Source organism: Pelophylax lessonae (assembly GCF_965119305.1).
Source record: "Pelophylax lessonae genome assembly, chromosome: 4".
Lineage (NCBI taxonomy): Eukaryota > Metazoa > Chordata > Amphibia > Anura > Ranidae > Pelophylax > Pelophylax lessonae.
Window position 1 is genome coordinate 494130697 of NC_138771.1, and position 22914 is coordinate 494153610.

A 22914-nucleotide genomic window follows, 5' to 3' on the forward strand; every position below is an offset into this window, starting at 1 on the left:
GTGCAGTTTCTGCACATCAACGCTTAGTTGTAGTTATGCTACTGCTCTTCAGAGATATTGAAGAACTTCCAGGCCTGCTTTTTTGCTAATCTGATTAACCTTAGGCTTCGCTTCCACCCCTTGATGTGGTTTTATCTCATGCCATAGTTTTCTCCCTCCTGCCTCTATACAGCTTTAACTGTCCTGTTTCTGCCCTGTCTCTGTTCTCCTCCATGTCTCTCTGTCCCTCCTCTGCCTCCCTCCAGCGGGGAACCTCAAACTGCAGCAGGCACTTTCCCCAGTGGACCCTATGGAGATTAAGGCCGATGTTCACTGGACTCACGTACACAAGGTTAACGAAGAGCAGGAGGGGGAAGAAGTGGGCGTGTCATCTCCATCCAAAGGTAACCCCATTTCCTCCCCATTGGATAACCGGTTCCAGATTGGGCTTAGTTAATGTTCCATGTTATAACATTTACAATGTTAAAAAAGTTGCCTGGTATCAGTTGCAAAATAAGAAGCGCCTGTCAAAGTTAAGGTGAAAACACTACCACTGCTGATTTTCCGAATACTGTTCCTAATCTGTATTTAAAGCACATCTCTACCAACAAGGATTGATAGTCCCTTTGTAGGAGATATTTATTACCTATTTTGCTCTGTTAGGCCTGCACAGGCTTTTGAAGTTTCCACACTGCCAAAAAAAAATACATTTAAAGCTAAACTCCAGGTAAACATGTGAATACACAGAAGAAATACAAACACTATATTACCAAAAGTATTGGGACGCCTGCCTTTACACGCCCTTGAGCTTTATTTGCATCCAAGTCTTAGTCTGTTGGGTTCAATATTGAGTTGGCCCACCCTTTGCAGCTATAACAGCTTCAACTCTTCTGGGAAGGCTGTCCACAAGGTTTAGGAGTGGATCTATGGGAATGTTTGGCCATTCTTCCAGAAGCACATTTGTGAGGTCAGGCACTGATGTGGACAAGAAGGTCTGGCTCGCAGTCTCCGCTCTTATTCATCCCAAAGGTGTTCTATCAAGCTTAGGTCAGGACTGTCAAGTTCCTCCACCCCAAACTTGCTCATCCAAGTCTTTATGGACCTTGCTTTGTGCACTGGTCCAAATAATTTGGTGGAGGGGGGATTATGGTGTGGGGTTGTTTTTCAGGGCATGGGCTTGGGCCCTTAGTTCCAGTGAAGGGAACTCTTAAGGCATGCCAAGACATTTTGGACAATTTCATGCTCCCAACTCTGTGGGAACAGTTTGGGAATGGCCCCTTCCTTTTCCAATGTGACTACGCACCAGTGTACAAAGCAAGGTCCATAAAGACATGGATAAGTGAGTTTGGAGTGCAGGAACTTGACTGGCTTGCACAGAGTCCTGACCTCAAACAGATAGAACACCATTGAGATGAATTGGAGCGGAGACTGCAGGCAAGGCAGTCCATATCAGTGCCTGAACTCACAAATGCGCTTCAGGAAGAATGGTCAAACATTCCCATAGACACACTCCTAAACCTTGTGGACAACATTCCCAGAAGAGTTAAAGATGTTATAGCTACAAAGGGTGGGCCAATTCAATATTGAATCCTACAGACTAAGACTGGGATGCCATTAAAGTTCATGTGCATGCAACGGCGGGTGTCCCAATACTTTTGGTAATATAGTGTATATGGGAGTAATACCTGCCAAAGGATTTGCATTTCTGTGTATCCAGTTCTGAGATTTAGACAACTGTGCCATCCAGCACAACCCTGTCTGGCAGGGCAAGAAATCAGATTTTTTACTTTTTTGCAGTTTAGTAACATTTACAGGTCTTGTCCCTCCCTCAGCCTGTTTCTGGACAGTTAAGGAGAATGGACAGATTGATGAGCTCATCTATGTCACTCTGCTTTTTCCTGATATCAGCATGTTACTTATCATTACATGAACTGATTGGCTTCTTGAGGTACTTCTCCTTGTCCCAGCCTGAGCTCTGCTGTACAAGGGATGCAGGAGGCCGATACTAAGTCAATTTCAGGCACTGACTGCTTACATTTAAATAAAAAAGACATTTAATTCTGTATTAGTGGATACAGAGCAGTATTAATTTGTTTATTTTATATCTGCCTAGTGTTCAGCTTTCAATATTGTCACATGTGTATATGCTGACTCTCTTCAACTTTGACAAGGCATGTGATCTTTTTGTGTGTAATTTAGGGGATACTTCAAAAGCTTTTTCAAGAATAATGGAACGTAACAGGTCATTACTGCAGTTTTTTATGCAATTTTTAGCTGTGAGGAGGAAATGTGTTTTAAGCTCTTCATTGATTTTTGGTTTATTCCTCATCCATCACCTCTTGACACCTTTGTAAATTTGCCAATAAAATATTTTTAGATATTAAAAGTTGGTTGTCTTATGCTGCTACCTTCCTGTGATTGGATAATGGCAAAAGCTTTTCTGGAAACGCCCTCCTAGTGCACCCTTATATAACCCTACCCACTCTGTAAGACTTCAGGTCCTCTGGAGATATTTCTACACCAGTCCTTTTTATTTTTTTCTTTACTACTTCGACCAACACTTCTATTAGGATCCAACTGCTTATTCCCTCAGGGTTAGCAGCTTCCGGATCCATTGTCCTTGATTTACATATTGGGAACTGTATCCAGACCCTGCATCAAAAGGGCAGGTCTATAATATTTGTCTTAGGCACTGGACCCTGCGTGTGGTGCCCACCATGGCACTTGGTGCAACAAGTGTAGTTAGTCAAAGGGTGCTATACAGGTCCAGGACCATGGTCCTTTCCTTTGGCACCCAGGCCCTGAAGACCTCTTCAGCGTTATGCCTATCATCACAGATAATGTTTGCTCCCCTCCGGGAACCTGCGGTGTGGATAAGGCAAGACAGGATTTCTCTGTAATTTTGACCATGTCCTGTTTTACATGTGGGGTGTTTTTTTTCACGTAGTGTGTTATCCCCCTGTGTAAATGTCTCTACTACATTGGCAGAAGGTCAGATTTACTTCTTTGAATTTGGCAGTTTTTTCAGATGCAACATTGCTGCTTGGGTAATGAAGTTGCAAACGCCTTCTGGCTGATGCACTTTCGCCTGCCATTTCCACCAAAAATGCGCAAAGCACATCTGCTCCTTGCTACCTGCTTCTCCAGAGACACAGGACATTGGTCAGCATCTTGGTTATAGCGGCTCCTTTCCTGGACACATAAATACCCTCTCATTCTGAATTCATTTTGTGGGTACCCCACAGCAATGGCAAAGACCAGGTACAGAGGGACTGATCAAAGAGGACATAGCACTTGGACTATACCCGGCACTGGGGAAAACCAGCAAAATGGTCAGGGTAATGGCTGTTCACCTGCCCTGGAGCAAGGTCCTTTATTGACACCACTCCCTTCCACTAATTCTACATTAATTCTTGCTCCCTCTCAAATGCACAACAGGTGGCCTATCTAATAAGGCAGGTTTTACTGCAACTACGGTATATCTGATTTCTTTATAAAATTCTCTACTCTTCTAAAGCCTTCAGTCTCCAGGGTCCAAAAGCACTCTTCTGCCTCCCCACCGCCTAAACCTATTCAGGAATATGGACCTGATTCTCCTAAACTTTTTTAGGAAGATATTTAGGAGGGTGAGGATCCTGCAGAGGAAGGTTCACCACCTGCATTTTATGAGAAACAAGCTCAAGGCTTCATGCCATATACTTTCTACCGAGGGCTTACTTACTGACACAATGCATACCAGCCTTTGTCTAACAGCACTGAAATCTCTCAAACCAAGACAAGCTCCAATGGGCACAAAATGCCTAGCTAAAGCTAAAAAGACCTTTTCTCTGCACATTCTGGTTAACTGTGCTTTGTATAGGGATTGGCCAAATTTAGACAAGTATTTACTCAAACCTATTCACTGTCTCAAAATCAGATGGAAGCATTTGCCCTGTTTTGTACTTAAAATCTCTGAACAGATATCAGCGTGTCCTCAAATTCTGCATTGAGTCTCAAATTCTGCATTGTGTCTCATATTCTGCATTGAGTCTGCAAGATCTGTAATCGCTTCTCTCAGATCAGGGAAATATCTGTCATCAGTGGACATTGAAGATGCCTATCTTCTCATTGCCATATTTACTACACACCAACACCTTCTATGGTTTGCTATGGGAGACCAACACTTTCAATTTTTTACTCTCCCTTTCTGGCTCTCTTCTGCACTAAGAGCCTTTAAAATGTTTTTTGCTATAATTCTGGTCCTGCCAAGATCCCATGGCATCCATGTCACCAGATACTCAGATGACCCGACACTGAAAAACTGCTCAGCCATCAACTCGTCTTTTAATATTTACAGAATCATCCAACTCCTTCAATATTTTGGATGGGTGATCAACTTCAATACATCTGTGTAATGGACAAATTGCTGGTTGAACTCACATCATGCTGTCACTGATACGCAACAATGGCACTCTCAGCCTCACCCTGCACAAAGATTTTTCAGTTCACAGGACCCCATTGAAGTGCCAGCCGAATGAAAGCAATCGTCGCTGGAATTCGTAACTACACCGTTAACTCTTTTCTCTGCCACCAGATATTGTTATTGTAAAATGTCAAACTTTCACAATATCATCAAGAACAATTATGACTTTAGAATAAATGTCTGTAATAAACACTGTTGCCATAGACAGGTATATCCAGAGATTCACCATCTATTAGTGCTTTTCAGACTGTAATGGCTTTCTTGGGAATTTTGAACAACATGATGGCCTTGCCCTTTCACACCACCTTTGGAGATGCTCAGTCCGCATTATTATCACAGTTTGCCATTCAGCCTTTCCATGGGGCTGATTTTAGGCACAGGCCAATAAAATATTTCCTTCTCCAGGAAAATATTTCTTCTTTGAGGGTGTGTCTCCAAGTTGGTGGTACTTTATTGTATAGTGTATAGACGCATTCCCCCCTCATAACACACTAATCAATGCTCACAGCCATTGACAGCGAGCACTGATCGGATGCTGGTTTTCCAGCATGTCCTTTCGACAAAAGCCGTCTGCTGATGCTCAGTCTTTCAAGTCCTTTGACCCTTGTTTTTTGTGGGACTGTTTGCTTTTATCTACTATATTGTTGCCCACCCCTCATTTTATTGTTTGCAGATATCCCATGGTCTGACTTTAGGTCTTGTGACCTGTACTGTAGGAAATACGAAATCTTGTAGTACAGTACAGGACAGGATACAAGTTCCTCCCCTCTGTTCGTCCTGATTTATTGCCAAAAAACGGACCCACGGAGCAGGGTTGGGGTCCAGCAAAGCTTTTGCCAGTGGTAGCAGCATATAACCCATGGTCTATGCATACAGATCTTGTGTACTGTACTCTACTCCAAGATATGGAATTTACAGGTAAGTAAACATTTCATTTTTCTTGACTGAACCTATACAAAGTAGTCCTTTTGATGTATACAAAAGTGGCCAAACCACAGTGTCTATATAACCGGTACACATCACAATTGTGTCTTTTCATTAATACCTAATGACTAAAAACATATTTGCCGGTTTTGCTCGTCTCTAGTTTCTGATACTAATGTAATCATTTAAAGCCGACAAATAGCATTCAACGGCTCTAACTGAGTGCCAGAGCAGGTAAAAGGTAATTTTGCTCTGATTCAGTTTGCAGGTTTTTTTTTTTTTTTTTTCTATTTTGGTTGACTCTTCATTGTTCCTCTGTCATAGTGCTCAAGCTCCCGTCCCATCAACATGACCCTGTTAGAGCGTGGCTGGAGTCCGTGTCTGGAGGTAGATGGGGTCACCACGACCCCACTAAAGAGCTCTGTGCTTGCGGCTGTAGGCCGAAGCTGCGCTGTGCATGCACGCTTTGCGCTGGCTGCGGTCTGTGTGGCGCACACGCTATCTTTACACGCTTATTTCTCTGGTAGCATTAAAGGGGGCCATGTACAGCTTTTTTTTTCAGCAGACTTAAGGAGTTCCGGGGAGGAGGTGGGCAGTTTTAGGGGTCTGGTAAGGGAAGCGTTAAGGTTCAGGTAGAGGGAGAATTAGGCAATAGGGTTCAGGTAGGTAAAAAGTTAAAGGTTAGGGTTCAGTTTGAGCGGTGAGTTAAGTATTAAAAGTATTAGGAGTAAAGTAGGGAGAGTGAAGTGTTAGGGTTCAGGTGGAAAAAGGTTTAAAAGTTAGGGTTCAGACAGGAAGAGAGCGAAGTGTCAAGGCTTAGGCTGCAGAGAGTTAAATGTTAGGGTCATGTAGGGGGAGATTTAAGTGTTAGTGTTCAGACAGTGGTTAAGTGTTAGGGTTTAGGTAGGGGGAGAATTAAGTGTAAAGCTGACCATATACGGGTCAGTTTTTTCCGTTCAACCAGTGGGTTGAATAAAAAAAAAAACGAAACAGATTGCCCCATCCACACACTCTATGTGGATGCAGGAATCCTCCTTGCTGTGTCATTGTATTCTGATAGCTGGAAGACTCCCCCAATGTATACACTCCCCCACAGATCAGCACTAGTCTATAGTCTGAAGCACTGATTGAGCGAGAAAATAGCGACAGAGTGGTTGAATAGAAGTCAGTCAGCAAATCGACTTCTGTTCAACCACAGTGGCCACACATGCATCGAAATTCGGTTGGTCCTTGCTGAACTGGCAAAATATTAATCCATGTTTGGCCGGCCTAAAGGTTCAGGTAGGGGAGTGTAAAATGTTAGGGTCAGGTTTTTAGGGATAGGTTAATGCCCATGAACAATTTTGCCTAATGTATTACACATGATTACAGCCCAGAATAACACTGAGAATTACTGTACCATTCTCTTGTTAAAAAAAAAAAAAAAACCCTGTCAACATGTAGCTTACTAGGCGTGGCTCTCTTTGCTTCCGCTGGAATTGAGCACATGCATTGCATTGGAGATGGAGATTTTGGTGTGTTTATGTCCAATACTATAAAACATATAGAGTGCCCACATTCTTATCACTGTCCTCTATACAGCCAGGAAGGAATGGTAACTGTTGAGCCTTTTGCAAAAGCGTATGACTAACTTATTACTCTGTTGCTTTATATTATTTTACACTTGTTTGCTGCCTTTTTGAGGGTATTAACCAATGAGAATTGTGACTAGTTGCATCTCTTCTCTGCAAATAGGGGGAGCTTCACAATTTGTTTAAGACAGCGCTTCAATTACAGCACCATAACCTAACAACACTGTGACACAGGAGTTTTCATTATAATATTGAGTGTGATTGTAACAGGTTAATATGCCCCATGGACCCTGACCTGTTACACAGCACAATTCACCCAAACATGTAGCAAGTCACAAGATGAGAGCCTGCAACAGGAGTCTCATCTGTGTTAACACAGCCAAGAATTGCACAGGCACCAGGACTGATGTGGCTGTGTCATCTCTGAGCTAGCATCTCAACCCAGGATGATGGCTGAACAAAGATGGCTTCATCCTGGATAGAAAAGAAAATAAGGGCGAGTACTGTCATCTCTGAAAGATGATCAATGCTTTGAAGTGTAACACTGGCACATTACTGATAATGCTGCATGTGGAAAGAAATATATGTGATGACAGGTACAGCTATATGACTGTTATAGTGACCACTCAATGCAGTGTTTAGCCAATAATAACCAACCCTCATGTTCAAGGCAACCTTATAATAAACGTTCTCTTAAAGTGAATATATTAGGTTGCTGGGTTCTCCTAAAATGTTACAGTATGTTAGGAGTAGTTTGTCATTTTTGTGATTGACTTTTTAATTGATTTTCTGGAGTTACATTGAGGTTATGTAATCAATTTAGATACAAATAGTGCCTAGAGTTCTTCTTAGTAGCACCCCCTGGTGGTAGAGAGTAGGTGTTGCTTACATGCTGACTAATGCTTTTTAGCACAATCTACGTCTGGTACATAACTAACCCTAAATATAGTGGGCTGCGTCAGGGTGGGCGTAAGTTCTCCACTGTACCCTAAGTCTTCCCCATCCTTTCATGTATTCTTCCTTCTTGTCCTATCTCTCTGTCATTTCACATGTTTTCTGCTTTTTTCCTGGGTGTATCCGTCTCCCTGTCTCCTCCCTCAGCACCATGCGAGGATGAAGACGCAGAGGCAGAGGTTCTTGGGTCCGGTATTGGCGAGGCTGAAGCGGGAGGTGATGGGGACACATCTGCTGATCTTGGTGACGGTATGTAGGCCTCTGTGCTTGGTGACTGGCAGTTAATGCAATAAGAGAAATGAATAATTCAAGTTTAGAGAACATTCTTTCTCCTTTCTGTCTTCAGCATATCAATCTTGTCATGTACAATTTGTACATATACAGTGTCTGCGAGATTTTTGTTTTTGCCAGCTGAATTTGTATAAAAAAATAAATCCAACTCCTCCTAAGGTGTCACTAAACCCACATCATAAAAAAACATCAAAACATTAAATAAATGGTTTATTGAATGCTGTTCATACTTACTCAGTCACTATGAGATTCATTTTATGTATTGTGCAAAAAACCTGGTTGATCCTGCTGCTCTCTATCTCCCCCTTCTGTCCATGTCCCAAACTCAGCTAGGGATTTTGCAGCTGTTGAGTCAACTCTGCACATGCTGGGCATTCAGTGAGTTTCTTTGCTGAGCATTTCCTCCCTATCACATCATGTGACTATAGAGCCCACTCCCTCCCTCCTCCTCCATGCCCACTAACCATCTAAACACAATGGGGGCAGGATATTACATGTAGATTAACAGCCACAGGCTGGAGGGGTGTGACACAGTCTGCGACTGGCAGAAATCCGCCCACACCATGTTATTTCAACAAAGTAATAAAGATATGATTTCAAATATATATTTATATGCCAATTTTAAAACAGTTTATTGATATTGACAGCTGAAATTTAAACAAAAGAATGCCGGTAATGAAAAAGTCAGAAAAAACACAGTGAGGAGTTCCCTCCAATCCATACAAGGCCTTCGGGTCTGGTATGGATTTTAAGGGAAACCCCATACCATAGCTTAAAGAAAAAAAACGCATAGGGTCCCCCCAAAATCCATACCAGACCCTTATCTTAGCATGCAGCCGCACAGGTCAGGAAAGGGGAAGGACGAGCGAGCAACCCCCCCCCTCTCCTAAACCATACCAGGCCACAAGCCCTCAACATTTGGGGTGGTGGTGCTTTGAGACAGGGGGGCTCTGCCCACCTCACTCCAAATCATCTTGTCCCCATGTTGATGGGGACAAAGGCCTCTTCCCCACAACCCTATCCGGTGGTTGTGGGTGTCCACGGGTGGTGGAGCTTATCAGAATCTTAAAGCCCCCTTTTTGAAATCTGGAAGCCCCCTCTAACAAGATCCTGCCCCCCCCCCCCTTATGTGTATGAGTACCCCCACCCATTCACCAAAAAAGTGAGTAATGGCACAGCACAAGTTTTTTTACAATTCCTTTATTAAAAAATGATCCCCAACTTAGATTCAACGTCAACCACAAAGCCCCACTGCCGGACCCGAAAAAAAAAAAAAAACACCCCCTCGTGACCTTAACGACAGTTACAAGGGGAGTGTACCTCCTAGATGACGTTACCGAGTTACCCCGCCCCTTATCCATTTAAGAACTGTCAAATGGTGGAGCAGGTAGACGGCAGGAGCCTGCAATGAGACTGGAGGTCTGGCGGTGTGGCGAGTGTTGTGATTGACGTTGGATCTACTTCGGGGGACATTTTTTTTTTTTTTAGTAAAGGAATTGTCAAAAACGAGTGAAGTATCTTTATTTTTACACTTTTTTGGTGAATGGGTAGGGGTATTATGTTCCCGTACTCATTCACAAAGGGGGGGCCCTTGCAAAAGTGGGTTTCCAGATTCCGATAAGCCCCCCGCCCACAGACTCCCACAACCACCGGCTGGCTCGTGGTTTTTTATTTTTTTTTGGGCGTGGGGTTCCCCTTTAAAATCCATTCCAGACCAAGAGGGCCTGGTATGGTTTGAGACGGGGACCCCACGCTGTTTTTTTTTTTTTCCTGACTTTTTCAATGTCATCATTCTTTTATTTACATTCAGCTGTCAGAGGGGAACCCGCTGATGAGTCATCGGTTGTTAAGGACGTGGCAGCTGGCTTTTCTTGACAACCAGCTATTCACACAGAATTCAGATTTTTCGACCAATCCGAATTCTGAAAATTTTAAATTTGTTATAAACCTAATAAAAGAAATTAAAGGTAAGGATCACTGGTCAGATTTATTCTTCTAAGGCAGGTTTGAATCTGGTTTCTTGCTTTTAAGACATATTGAATTATAGGAATTTTTGTATGTGGGCAATACCAAAGTGCCAACAGTGGGTGTGTTTGGGAAAAACCTTTATACAAAAAAAAAAAAAAGGATTGCTGACCAACAGTGTGGACTTGACTTTGGTGTATTACTGCATTGCCTGAGTGGAAAAAATAAAATACTGAGAAGGTAGGCTCCCTGCATGCAAAATGTCTATCGGCTGTTCTATGGGTCAGTTAGGCAGTGTAACGGACTCACCCATAGGGCATCAGCGTGGCAAATAAAATGGCATCCCTGAAAAACGATGTCACTTCCAGTGCAGGAACTTTATAACAAGGTTTACCAAGTATGCCTAACCAAATTTCTTATTTGATCAATCAGATGATGACATACCATCAGATGCAGAAGCAGAAGAACGTCTGCAGCAGGCAGAAAGACTGAAACTTAAACTGGATGAGGATCTGGAGTTGGAAGCGGTGACTCGGGCTCATCAGGGTAGAGCTTCTCTTAATCACAGTAATTTTAAGTATGATAGGACCCCATAAAAGAAGAAGATTAGGGGGGGCTTTTCATAAAGCGTGGTTTAATACTTTATTGTTCGTTAAGGGACACAGCACTGTAGATTGATAACCAGTGGGTATAGGGTTTCCTACAGGAACATTGGATACTAAGTGAGCAAGAAAATAAGTCAAAATTAACCAACGTCCACCCCTGCGTATGTGTATATACCTTTAAATGAAATAAAAACTGTTGCTGCTAGTTAACATCCAGTGAAATCAAGCCAAAATATGTACCACAGCGCTAACCATTGTAAATAGTGAAAAAATATTTTGAATATATATAAATATGGCCACCAAGAAAAATAGTCCATTGTTTCAAAAATCAAGTGTCCAGTAAAAGTCAGTGGGAAATTGGAGTTCTTCTATGCCTGAAGTCCCACAGGGAGTTATCAAACGCCCTGTGGGAGGGGCGAAACACGAAAGGCATCAACGCAGATTTCAGCTACCCAGTGACGCCATATTTGGTTAACAGTGGAAAGCATGCGGAAATGCGCGCCCCACGCTGACATCCACATTAACCACACTGAATATCGTACAGCTGTCCTTCCTCATATTATTGGGTTATGAAATGCGGTTGTTGATCTGCAACATTGTAAGTGCAATAATTTTATATGCTTATTAATATAGGGAATGTATTACACTATTTTGATTCCCTTTGTTTCTTATATTTGAGTGGTGACTAGGGATCGACTGATTATCAGCAATACCGATATATCGGGGGCCGATATGCACTTTCCCCGATATATCGGAATCGGCCTCGGAAGTTACCAATATTGCCAATATTTTCGTGACGTCATTCCGTATGTTGTTCAGCCTTCTAAGACTGCCTCCCACGCCTGCGCAGCGCATACGTGAAGTAATTTCACCACGCGCTGCACACGCTCTGCCCTCTAAGACTGCCTCCCACGCCTCAGCCTCGTGTGCAGCCAGCTGCAGTCCGGTCATGGTGCTCACGGTGCCAGCCAGTCACCCACAGGCCCTGCCCTCAGCCACCCACCACAGGGTGCCAGCCGGCAGCCATTCGACCCACAATAGAACAGGGTGCCAGGCCAGCATCCAGCCACCCACCACACAACAGGGTGCCAGCAGCCAGCCCCCCACCCCACAACAGGGTTCCAGCAAACCAGTCACCCAAATGACACCAAGCCAGCCACCCACCACCGGGACCACACAGTGTTCCAGCCACCCACAACAGGCCAGGGTGAGTGACACCAAGCCAGCCACCCACCACAGTGTTCCAGCAAGCCAGCCACCCACAACAGGGTGACAGCAAGCCAGCCACCCACAACAGGGTGACAGCAAGCCAGCCACCCACAACAGGGTGACACCAAGCCAGCCACCCACAACAGGGTGACACCAAGCCAGCCACGCACCAGAGTGTTCCTGCAAGTCAGCCAGCCACCCACCACAGTGTTCCAGCAAGCCAGCCACCACAACAGTGTTCCAGCAAGCCAGCCACCCGCAACAGGGTGACACCAAGCCAGCTACCCACCACAGTGATCAGCAGGCCAGCCCCCCACAACAGGGTGACACCAAGCCAGCCACCCACCAGTGTTCTAGCAAGCCAGCCACCCACAACAGGGTGACTCCAAGCCAGCCACATTGCCAGGCGTCAGCCACCAACCCACATCAGGGTGCCAGCCAGCCACCCACCCAAACTGCCAGGCGTCAACCACCGACCCACAACAGGGTGACAGCAGCCAGCCACCCTACAAAAGGGTGCCAGCAAGCAAGGCACCCACACTGCCAGGTGTCAGCCACCAACCCACAACAGGGTGACAGCAGCCAGCCACCCCAGAACAGGGTGCCAGCAAGCAAGCCACCCACACTGCCAGGCGTCAGCCACCGACCCACAACAGGGTGACAGCAGCCAGCTACCGACCCACAACAGGGTGCCAGCAAGCCATTGTTTAACATTTTTTGTCTCTTTCAAATTGCAATGGAGATGGATAAGGAGAGAAAAAGTAAAAGTGTGGTCTGGGACTATTTCTCGTCTCAACCTTCTCCAGGAAAAGCAGCAGTGTGCAAGACATGCACAAACAATATAAACATGGAATCAGTTAGAGAATAGGGTTTTGGATCTACTGGAGGTTCAATAGTTGTGTCTGCCACCATCCCAAAAAAATGTTTGTGGTATTTGTGGTGCCTCAAGTCAAGGTGGGATTTTAAGGGCAGGAGTAAAGGGGATATCGAAGGTAATATAGTAGGTAAAAATTTTATTTACAAAGTATGAATATAAATACAAACATTTATGGTGAAAATGGGTAAAGGCCCATTGTGCCAGTGAGAGAAGAAAAGTTTAGATGTGATAACAAGTGACAAAATTGTGACTTGAGTTGATTTTGGTGATCCTGCTCTGCTGATTCTCATGTCAAGAGACCGGAATAGACGCAGAGGAGGTAACCAATCGGTTAATCCGACATGTTTCGGCCAACTATGGCCTTTATCAAGGATCTGTCACCGATTCTAAAATAATCAAAGAGATATATGGTATCAAGTAATGGCAATTTGAAGAGAACCATAATTGTAAGGCAAAAGCGCACAATATATGAGTACATACATTTTAGATATATGTCCACTTCCTAAAGTTGAGCCTTCCCAGAGTTCCTCCAGGAGCTACAGGAACAGTATGCTGTGAGGGTGAAATAAGTGGTTGACTGAGTATACAAACAAAGGGAGCCAAAGATTGACTGGTGAATAAAGTAATAGTAATTACTTGCTGGGCAGAAGATTCTAGTCCAGGGATCCAAATAGGATTGAATATATATCAAAAAGCTTCCACAAGATTGCTTCTGAAATCTAGGTAAAATATAGTAAGGTTGCCAAGAGTAGGTAATTTTATTAAGGTATGTGTGCATTTAACATGAAAGTAATTTGGACTACTTTCCAGAAAAGTTTCCAGAGTGGTCCTTTGAAACTTGGTAGGAGAGATCTATGAAGGCTCTCCTCCAAGTAAAACTTACGTTTAGATGTGGAAATTAGCAGGGTCACAGCATGAGGACCATGCTGTGACCCTGCTAATTTCCACATCTAAACGTAAGTTTTACTTGGAGGAGAGCCTTCATAGATCTCTCCTACCAAGTTTCAAAGGACCACTCTGGAAACTTTTCTGGAAAGTAGTCCAAATTACTTTCATGTTAAATGCACACATACCTTAATAAAATTACCTACTCTTGGCAACCTTACTATATTTTACCTAGATTTCAGAAGCAATCTTGTGGAAGCTTTTTGATATATATTCAATCCTATTTGGATCCCTGGACTAGAATCTTCTGCCCAGCAAGTAATTACTATTACTTTATTCACCAGTCAATCTTTGGCTCCCTTTGTTTGTATACTCAGTCAACCACTTATTTCACCCTCACAGCATACTGTTCCTGTAGCTCCTGGAGGAACTCTGGGAAGGCTCAACTTTAGGAAGTGGACATATATCTAAAATGTATGTACTCATATATTGTGCGCTTTTGCCTTACAATTATGGTTCTCTTCAAATTGCCATTACTTGATACCATATATCTCTTTGATTATTTTAGAATCGGTGACAGATCCTTGATAAAGGCCATAGTTGGCCGAAACATGTCGGATTAACCGATTGGTTACCTCCTCTGCGTCTATTCCGGTCTCTTGACATGAGAATCAGCAGAGCAGGATCACCAAAATCAACTCAAGTCACAATTTTGTCACTTGTTATCACATCTAAACTTTTCTTCTCTCACTGGCACAATGGGCCTTTACCCATTTTCACCATAAATGTTTGTATTTATATTCATACTTTGTAAATAAAATTTTTACCTACTATATTACCTTCGATATCCCCTTTACTCCTGCCCTTAAAATCCCACCTTGACTTGAGGCACCACAAATACCACAAACATGGAATCAGTAACTGCAAAAAACAAAAATTCGTCAAATCTTTGGGCCATCTAAGAGTTCATCATAATCAATTATATGATGCAACTCAGAAAAAAACAAAACTAATATCAATGTGATTTTGAAATGCCTCCTTCTCTCTCCCAGGCAACAATAACAGATATGTTTCTGAAAAAAAAACAGGTGTCACTGTCTAGATTCAGATGGAAGATCCCAACTGCTGGACAGAGTAATCCCAGAGATGATTGTCACTGATAACCAGCCATTTACAATGGTATCTGACTCAGGATTTAAACCGGTTGATGTCCATACTTGAGCCAAGCTACACACTGAAGAGTGAGAAGTATTATCGAACTGAAATGCTGGAAAAGATTCACCAAAAGGTCGTTAACAAAGTAAAGGCTATGCTGCAACCAGAGAATGCTGGCAACTCACTCTCATTCACGACTGACTGCTGGTCAGGACAAACAACAGAGTCAGTAATGATTCTTATATGCCACTTCATTGACAGCGGATGGACAAAAAGGCAATTGGTGCTTGCAAGTCTTTTGAATCCTCGATACAAGAACCATGCTTTGTCTTCTGATGATGTATTGGCTAAGACAAAACAATGGCTGACAGAAGATATTCAACAGGAGGTGCAGGAGGTTCCTGCCGAAAAGACAAGTCCAGAACACCATTTTTATCATCTGAAAGAGCAGCATGCTGCAAAAAAAAGAAAACTGTCCAAAAATATGTCAACGAACAGAAGAGAATCTTCTTCATCGTGGTCGAATTGAGCAGGACATTTTCAGTGTTTTTTTGGGGCCTTATGCGGAGAATTCAATTTCTTCTGAATCTGCAATAATGAGCCTGGATGATGAACTTCATCTCTTTTTTAAGGAACCAGTAATTGACAGAAGAAGTCATCCTCTTCATTGGTGGAAAGAAAATATGGCACGCTACAAAAGACTTGCTTCCCATGCTAGAAGATACCTCTCTCTCTGCTCCTCTGTCCTCCTCTCCTCCTGAACATGTTTATGAAGTGGCAGCATTATATGAACAAAACAGAAGCCGTTTAACAGGTGACCATGGACATGCTGAAATGTACTGCTTTCTGCAGTATAATATTGTTCTACTTAACTGGGAGTATTGAAAAGTTTAGTAGTAATAGTGTCCACTCCAATCCACTGTTTAACTTTTTTCTAGCAGTTTTGCACCTACTGCAGTAGTTGCATTCAGTGCCCTACTGCAGCGGTAGACCATCGACTCCAGTCCAATCCACTGTGTAGCTGTTGCCTAGCTTTTTTTCCTAGCAGTTTTGCACTGACTGCAGTAGTTGCAGTGAGTGCCCTTCTGCAGCGGTAGTCCACTGACTCCAATCCAATCCACTGTCTAGCAGTTGCCTAGCTTTTTTTCTAGCAGTTTTGCACTGACTGCAGTAGTTGCAGTCAGTGCCCTACTGCAGCGGTAGTTCACTGACTCCAGCCCAATCCACTGTCTTGCTGTCGCCTAGCTTTTTTTCTAGCAGTTTTGCACTGACTGCAGTAGTTGCAGTGAGTGACCTACTGCGGCGGTAGTCCACTGACTCCAGCCCAATCCACTGTCTTGCTGTCGCCCAGCTTTTTTTCTAGCAGTTTTGCACTGACTGCAGTAGTTGCAGTGAGTGACCTACTGCAGTGGTAGTCCACTGACTCCAGCCCAATCCACTGTCTAGCTGTGGCCTAGCTTTTTTTCTAGCAGTTTTGCACTGACTGCAGTAGTTGCAGTCAGTGCCCTACTGCAGCGGTAGTTCACTGACTCCAGTCCAATCCAGTGTAGCTTTTGCCTAGCTTTTTTTCTAGCAGTTTTGCACTGACTGCAGTAGTTGCAATGAGTGCCCTACTGCAGCAGTAGTCCACTGACTCCAATCCACTGTCTAGCTGTTGTCTAGCTTCTTTTCTAGCAGTTTTGCACTGACTGCACTGCATTAGGGATTTAAAATGATTGCAGTGAGTGAGTGCACTACTGCAGCAGTTTATTATGCATTAATGCACAATCAGATGATGTGAAACTGATGTCCCTGCAAGTGCACTTTTGCTATCAGTTTTCATGCAGTTAAGGTGTGAAGAATGAGCCCTTAATGTTAAAAATGTTAATTAATAAAGATTAACATGTTCAGTAACAGATTTGTGCCGAAATTTGTGTTTATTTTGCAAAATTTTAAATGTGCAAAAATATCGGCCAATACCGACATGTGATCGCCAAAATATCAGTATCGGCAACGAAAAACCGATATCGGTCAATCACTAGTGGTGACCATACAGAATCTACAAGAAGTGTTATCCTGCTACTTGCCAGAAAAAGCTTGTTAGATCCACATGCATTATTGCTAAGGGGTCCACGTCTTCTGGTAAGTCTAAGCACATTGTGGTGTGGAGCAAAGCTTGCTGCATGAGAGTCACTGATTAGCACGGTACTTCAGGCATAGTAGCACTCCAATTTCCCACCAACTTTCACTGGACACTTGATTTCTGGAACAATGGACTATTTTTCTTGAAAATGTTTATTTTCTCTAGAATTCACATTGTTTGTATTGATTATTTCACAGGTGATCTTTTTTAGGGGTGCACCCTATTTCACATTTAAGGAATTGTTTTTCAGAGATACTGTATATTTGATACCCTAATTGTTATACACACACAGTCACAGTACAATTAAAGGATATCCATCACTGGTTTAGTTTGATTGACACATTTATATATATTCAAAATATGTTTTCACTATTTACACACTGTTTTGCGCTGTGGTACATAATTTGGTAAGAAAATAAGTCAGTTTGGCACATTTTTCACACCTGTGAATTCTTATGATAAATTGGCATCTTTTTGTTTCAGAAAATGAAAGACCTCCCAGTCCAGTTGCAGTGGCCCCACAGACAGCAATTTTCTCTCCCATCAGGAGCCCTAAAGAGGATGTTGGGAAGGTGGGTGAAAGGATTTTAGCTGGAAATGTTATGGCATCCATTTAAAAAATGGTTTTGTGCACACACATCCTTGATTTCTTCCTTTTGAACAATAATTTGTTTATTTTTTTCCCTCAACACAAACTGGTTGTTAGATGTGAATAGTTTTATCCAGTTGTTGACAAAGACAATTTCTAGCTAATTTTTTTTTTTTTTGTGCCCTTAGACCTCCATGAGGTCTCCTCTGCAGGACCTGACCTCTCCGGGAGTACGTTTCTTCCCTGAACCTTTATTGCTACAAACGGGAAGCAAAGTGACTAATTCTTCAGAACAGAACCCTCAGACCCCTGTCTCACCTGTGTGCTCCCAACCGGTTGCAACAAATGAACCAGTTATTCCTACGTCTCCTGTGAAATCTCCACTCCCACCTCTTGGGCGTCCACTGAGGATACCAACCTCGCCCATCTGTTCTCAACCTCTTCCTTCAACAGAACCAGCCATTCCCACCTCAGCCACATCCCCTGTATGCCTTCAGCCCTCCCCTGTAATCACTTCCACTCCTCTGACCAAACTGCCTTATACTGGTCAAGACCTGACCAGCCCCAATGCAGAGGAGGCAATGAAACGCATCGATTTAATAGAAGAGTTCTGGATGAAGAGTGCTGAGATTCGTCGTAGCCTTGGGTTAGCACCTGTTGACAGAAGTCGAACCCCTGAAATTAGTTTTCCAGCCATTGACACATCTTCTCCACAGACGACACAGCTACCCAAGTCCACTTCCAAGGAGCTGAAATCTCCATCACTGAAATCTCAACAGGTCCCAAAGAAGGTGAATCCAAGCAGATTGGACACTGAGCTCCTCTCACCACTTACTCCAATATCACCATGTGAGAAGGAGCTTAAGAGCTCAGAAGGTGAGAAAAAGGACCTTTCAACCAGTTCTGGCCTAGGTTTGAATGGTAGTCATTCCAACACGCGGACAGTGGCCAGTGAGAGCTTTAATACATCGGACTCTGCTATGCTTACTCCTCCTTCAAGCCCTCCTCCTCCCCCACCCCAAGGAGAAGAGCCTGCTACCCTTCGCCATGGTAGAGCTTCCTGGCAGAATGGACCAGAGGCCATCCAAACACCCCCCCAAGGTAAAGCCCCAGAGGTCCCCAAACCCACTCCAAGGTTAGAAGAAGTTCGAAAGTCCTTCGTAGAGAGCGTGGACGAAATCCCATTTGCAGATGATGTTGAAGACACATATGATGAAAGGACTGAGAACTCTAGCCTCCAAGAAAGGTTCTACACCCCACCAACCAGCCAGAGAAAGCCCCAAAGGCTGGTTCTTACCAAGGAGAATGGAGAATTGCCGACTTCCTTGGAAAGGAGGGACCATAGAAAGAGAGGCCTTCCACAAGTTACTCCAGAAGTTAAAGAACTGGCGGAGGAGAGGATGAGAGCACGAGAGAAGTCTGTAAAAAATCAGGCTTTAAGGGATGCCATGGCACAACAGCTAATGAAAATGAAGCAGATAGAAACTGTCCCATCTGTAAGGACATCCAGAGCCCAGGGCTCATATTCCACCAAACTCACTAAAGATCTTCCAACAGATTCCAGCCGAACAGGGACTCATCCTGAGGCATCCACCCTGAGACTGGAGAACTCTGCAGAAGTCTTTTTGTCTCCACCACCTGCTGATGGGTCCATCACTTCTTCCGAGGGCTCTGGTGGGAAACCCAAAAAGAGGCCTTCTCTGTTCTCCCCAAGAAAGAAGGAGAAAAAATCAAAGGGGGAAGCAAATCGCTCATCTGATAAAACAGATGAAGGTACTAAACCCAAATCACTGTGGAAATCTGTCTTTTCTGGGTACAAGAAGGAGAAGAAGAAGAAAACAGCAGATGACAAGTCTTCCCCAAGCACACCATCAAGCAGCACCACCGTGGACTCAGGAAAGGTCAAAGTGCCCAATATGGTTCGCGGAGCAGGTACAAATAACAGGGTTACAATTATTACTGTTTGTAAACCAGGTGCAAGCAACAAAGTGGACAAAGTTATATTTACTGCTGATTGCCAATGTACAGATTTTCTTATTTAGAGATTCGTGGAAAATAGAATTATTCAGATTTCAAAACATGAATGAGTTTTTGCGATCATTCTGTGAATCCCAGGTGTTTGTAGATGTCCTTTTACCAACTCCATACACTATATGACCAAAGGTTTGCGCCTCTCTAAATGACTGAGTTCAGTTGTTTCCAGCGAAGAGTACAGTTAATACTACAGCATACAAAGACATTTTAGTCAATTGTCCCAACTTGGGGCAACAGTTTGAAGAACACCCTTTTCTGTTCCAGCATGACTGTGCCCTGTACACAGTCAGCACATAGCATATGATCTAAAATTCATGCCCATCTTTCATACTCTTGTTTCTTTACACATTCCAGCTGCTGTATAAAAAAATAAAAAAAAGGGTGTACACCTGACCATCACATCCATATGGCCTTGTTGAATATCTCATTCCAAAACCATAGACATTAAGATGGAGTTGACTACAGGTCAAAGTATTTGACAAGTCAAGTTCTGATGCTGGGTACAAAGACCTAGCTAACAATCAGCATGCTAATTCTCTGCAAAGCTGTTCAGCTAGATATACATGTATCGAAATGCTCAACTGGCTGCTGAATTTTGATCTGTGTGTGTACCCCCTCTGTTTAACAGAAGCCAGTTGTCAGACAAGCTTCTGTCGAATGGTCCTGCTGGAAAACCAGCATTCGATCAGAAATTGCAGCCGTCGTTTGTGTGGATGCGGTGATCTGTGAGTCTTTTGGGTTTTTTTTTCAACTTGCTGGGTAAATGAAAAACAAAAAGCCAAATCTGTGTGCTCAGGTCTGGGCTCTGTGTAATCAAATCAAGTTCCTTCACACTAAAGGAAATGGAAAAAGATTGGCGTTAAGCACCCGCGCAACAGTGAATATTATTATGGAACTCAAAACCAATAATTACAGTTAACGTGCAAGAAAATAAACCTGAGTGGGATCCGCAAAATAAAGGTGGAAAAACGTGATAAGTGATAAAAAATGATACAGTGATATATAATGGAGCTGCGCTCAACCAATTTTGTGCACTAAATATACATAAGAAAAGGTACTCAAAACAAACAAAATTATTATAACAGGTGCAAACCTATTAATATATATGCTGGAAACAATCCTGTGCATAAATAAATAAATACAAATTACAGTGCTCTATTTCAGTGCAATATAAAAAGCACACTGCAATCAATATAAAATATAAAAATCCTGAAAAGAATTGGTGGAATATAAAGTGCAATATGTGAATAAATAAGTCAATTGCTGGTATAGCAAGATCAAAACATTATAAATAACACCATCCAAAATGTATAAATAAATAGAGTCTCTGAAAGGATTTCTCAAGAGCACTTCTAAGGTCTTCAATACCTCCACCAAGACACAGGACCACCCGGTGTGCACAAAAATGCTTAACGGAATGAACGGACCCCTTGATTATAGGGGGTCAGTTCAGGCAGGAGAAGTTGTGTACAGGGCAAGTAGTTCAATATCCAGTAAGTGACTGCAACCCGATATAAACATCCACCTGAGGGTTTCCTCACAGCCAGACTCCGTGTTCCTCAGTTTACGTAATAAAAGAACAAGGGGGGCTCACATGGTGAAGTATGTTTGAACGGGTTTATTAAATAAAGCAAGCAAATGCACTTACATGGCAGTAGAAATAAAATAGCGTACAAAGAGATCACAAGCCGTGGATTCCAGGGCGGACGCCGCTTCCGCGTTCCAATTGCGTACCACCTGGTCCCGGAAGTGGCGTATTTGCGATCAGACGTCCCGGCGCATTTCGTCAGCACGCAGGCTGTCGTTATCAAGGGGTCATGTGATCGCACTCACAACATCTAATATAAATAGTGGCCAGCCTCGTTAAACAACCAATCCGCCTCCGTTTATTGACTAAACACGCCCACCCGGAAGTAGAGCAATGAATTACAAAAGCCTCCACTAGTTGGCTAGACACGCCCGGTGTATGTAATATATAAATCAACATTCGATCAAGGGTAATAATTAATAAATCCGGGCATAAATAAATAAAATTTTATACATAATTAATGGGTTATTGTTTTGTATGTTGTTTAATACAGTTTTATTCATTAATTGATTTTATTGTAAATTTATCTATGTCTCTCCTCATGCAACCAACCTATCCTTGCCCCGTTAGTATTCAATTCTAGCCCAACTTTATTTATGCCCCGGATTTATTTATTATTACCCTTGATCGAGTGTTGATTTATATATTACATTAAGGGCATGCCCGTTCCTCCATACAATTTATTGCCCTTCTTCCGGGTGGGGGTGTCTAGCCAACTAGTGGAGGCTATTGTAATTCATTGCTCTACTTCCGGGTGGGCGTGTTTAGTCAATGAGCGGAGGCGAATTGGTTGTTTAACGAGGCTGGCCACTATTTATATTAGATGTTGGGAGTGCGATCACATGACCCTTTGATAACGACAGCCTACGTGCTGACGAAATGCGTCGGAACGTCTGATCGCAACCACGTCACTACGTCACTTCAAGGACCAGGTGGTACGCAATTGGAACGCGGAAGCGGCGTCCGCCCTGGAATCCACGGCTTGTGATCTCTTTGTACGCTGTTTTATTTCTACTGCCAAAGTACATTTGCTTGCTTTATTTAATAAACCCGTTCAAACATACTTCACCATGTGAGCCCCCCTTGTTCTTTTATTACGTAAACTGAGGAACACGGAGTCTGGCTGTGAGGAAACCCCCAGGTGGATGTTTATATCGGGTTGCAGTCACTTACTGGATATTGAACTACTTGCCCTGTACACAACTTCTCCTGCCTGAACTGACCCCCTATAATCAAGGGGTCCGTTCATTCTGGTAAGCATTTTTGTGCACACCGGGTGGTCCTGTGTCTTGGTGGAGGTATTGAAGACCTTAGAAGTGCTCTTGAGAAATCCTTTCAGAGACTCTATTTATTTATACATTTTGGATGGTGTTATTTATAATGTTTTGATCTTGCTATACCAGCAATTATTTATTCACATATTGCACTTTATATTCCACCAATTCTTTTCAGGATTTTTATATTTTATATTGATTGCAGTGTGCCTTTTATATTGCACTGGATTAGAGCACTGTAATTTGTATTTATTTATTTATTTATTGCCAGCATATAAATTAATAGGTTTGCACCTGTTATAATATTTTGTTTGGTTTGAGTACCTTTTCTTATGTATATTTAGTGCACGAAATTGGTTCAGCGCAGCTCCATTATATATCACTTTATAATTTTTTATTACTCCTTCACACTAAAGCCTAGTACACATGG

The 22914-nt window shown here is 43.0% G+C and overlaps 1 protein-coding gene across 5 annotated transcripts in view; it reads left to right on the plus strand.

The window, feature by feature from the left end:
* Nucleotides 1-22914, plus strand: part of LOC309554136 (F-actin-monooxygenase MICAL3-like) — a 173587-nt gene that overhangs the window by 79551 nt on the left and 71122 nt on the right. For 4 of the 5 annotated variants that reach the window (XM_082255713.1, XM_082255714.1, XM_082255715.1 and 1 more), the window contains exons 13-18: nt 246-383; nt 5690-5752; nt 8038-8139; nt 10579-10692; nt 17483-17571; nt 17777-19520. In XM_082255713.1, the coding sequence (XP_082111839.1) occupies nt 246-383; nt 5690-5752; nt 8038-8139; nt 10579-10692; nt 17483-17571; nt 17777-19520 (2250 nt within the window). The remainder of the gene's footprint in view (nt 1-245; nt 384-5689; nt 5753-8037; nt 8140-10578; nt 10693-17482; nt 17572-17776; nt 19521-22914) is intronic. The other variant, XM_082255717.1, reaches the window with a different exon arrangement.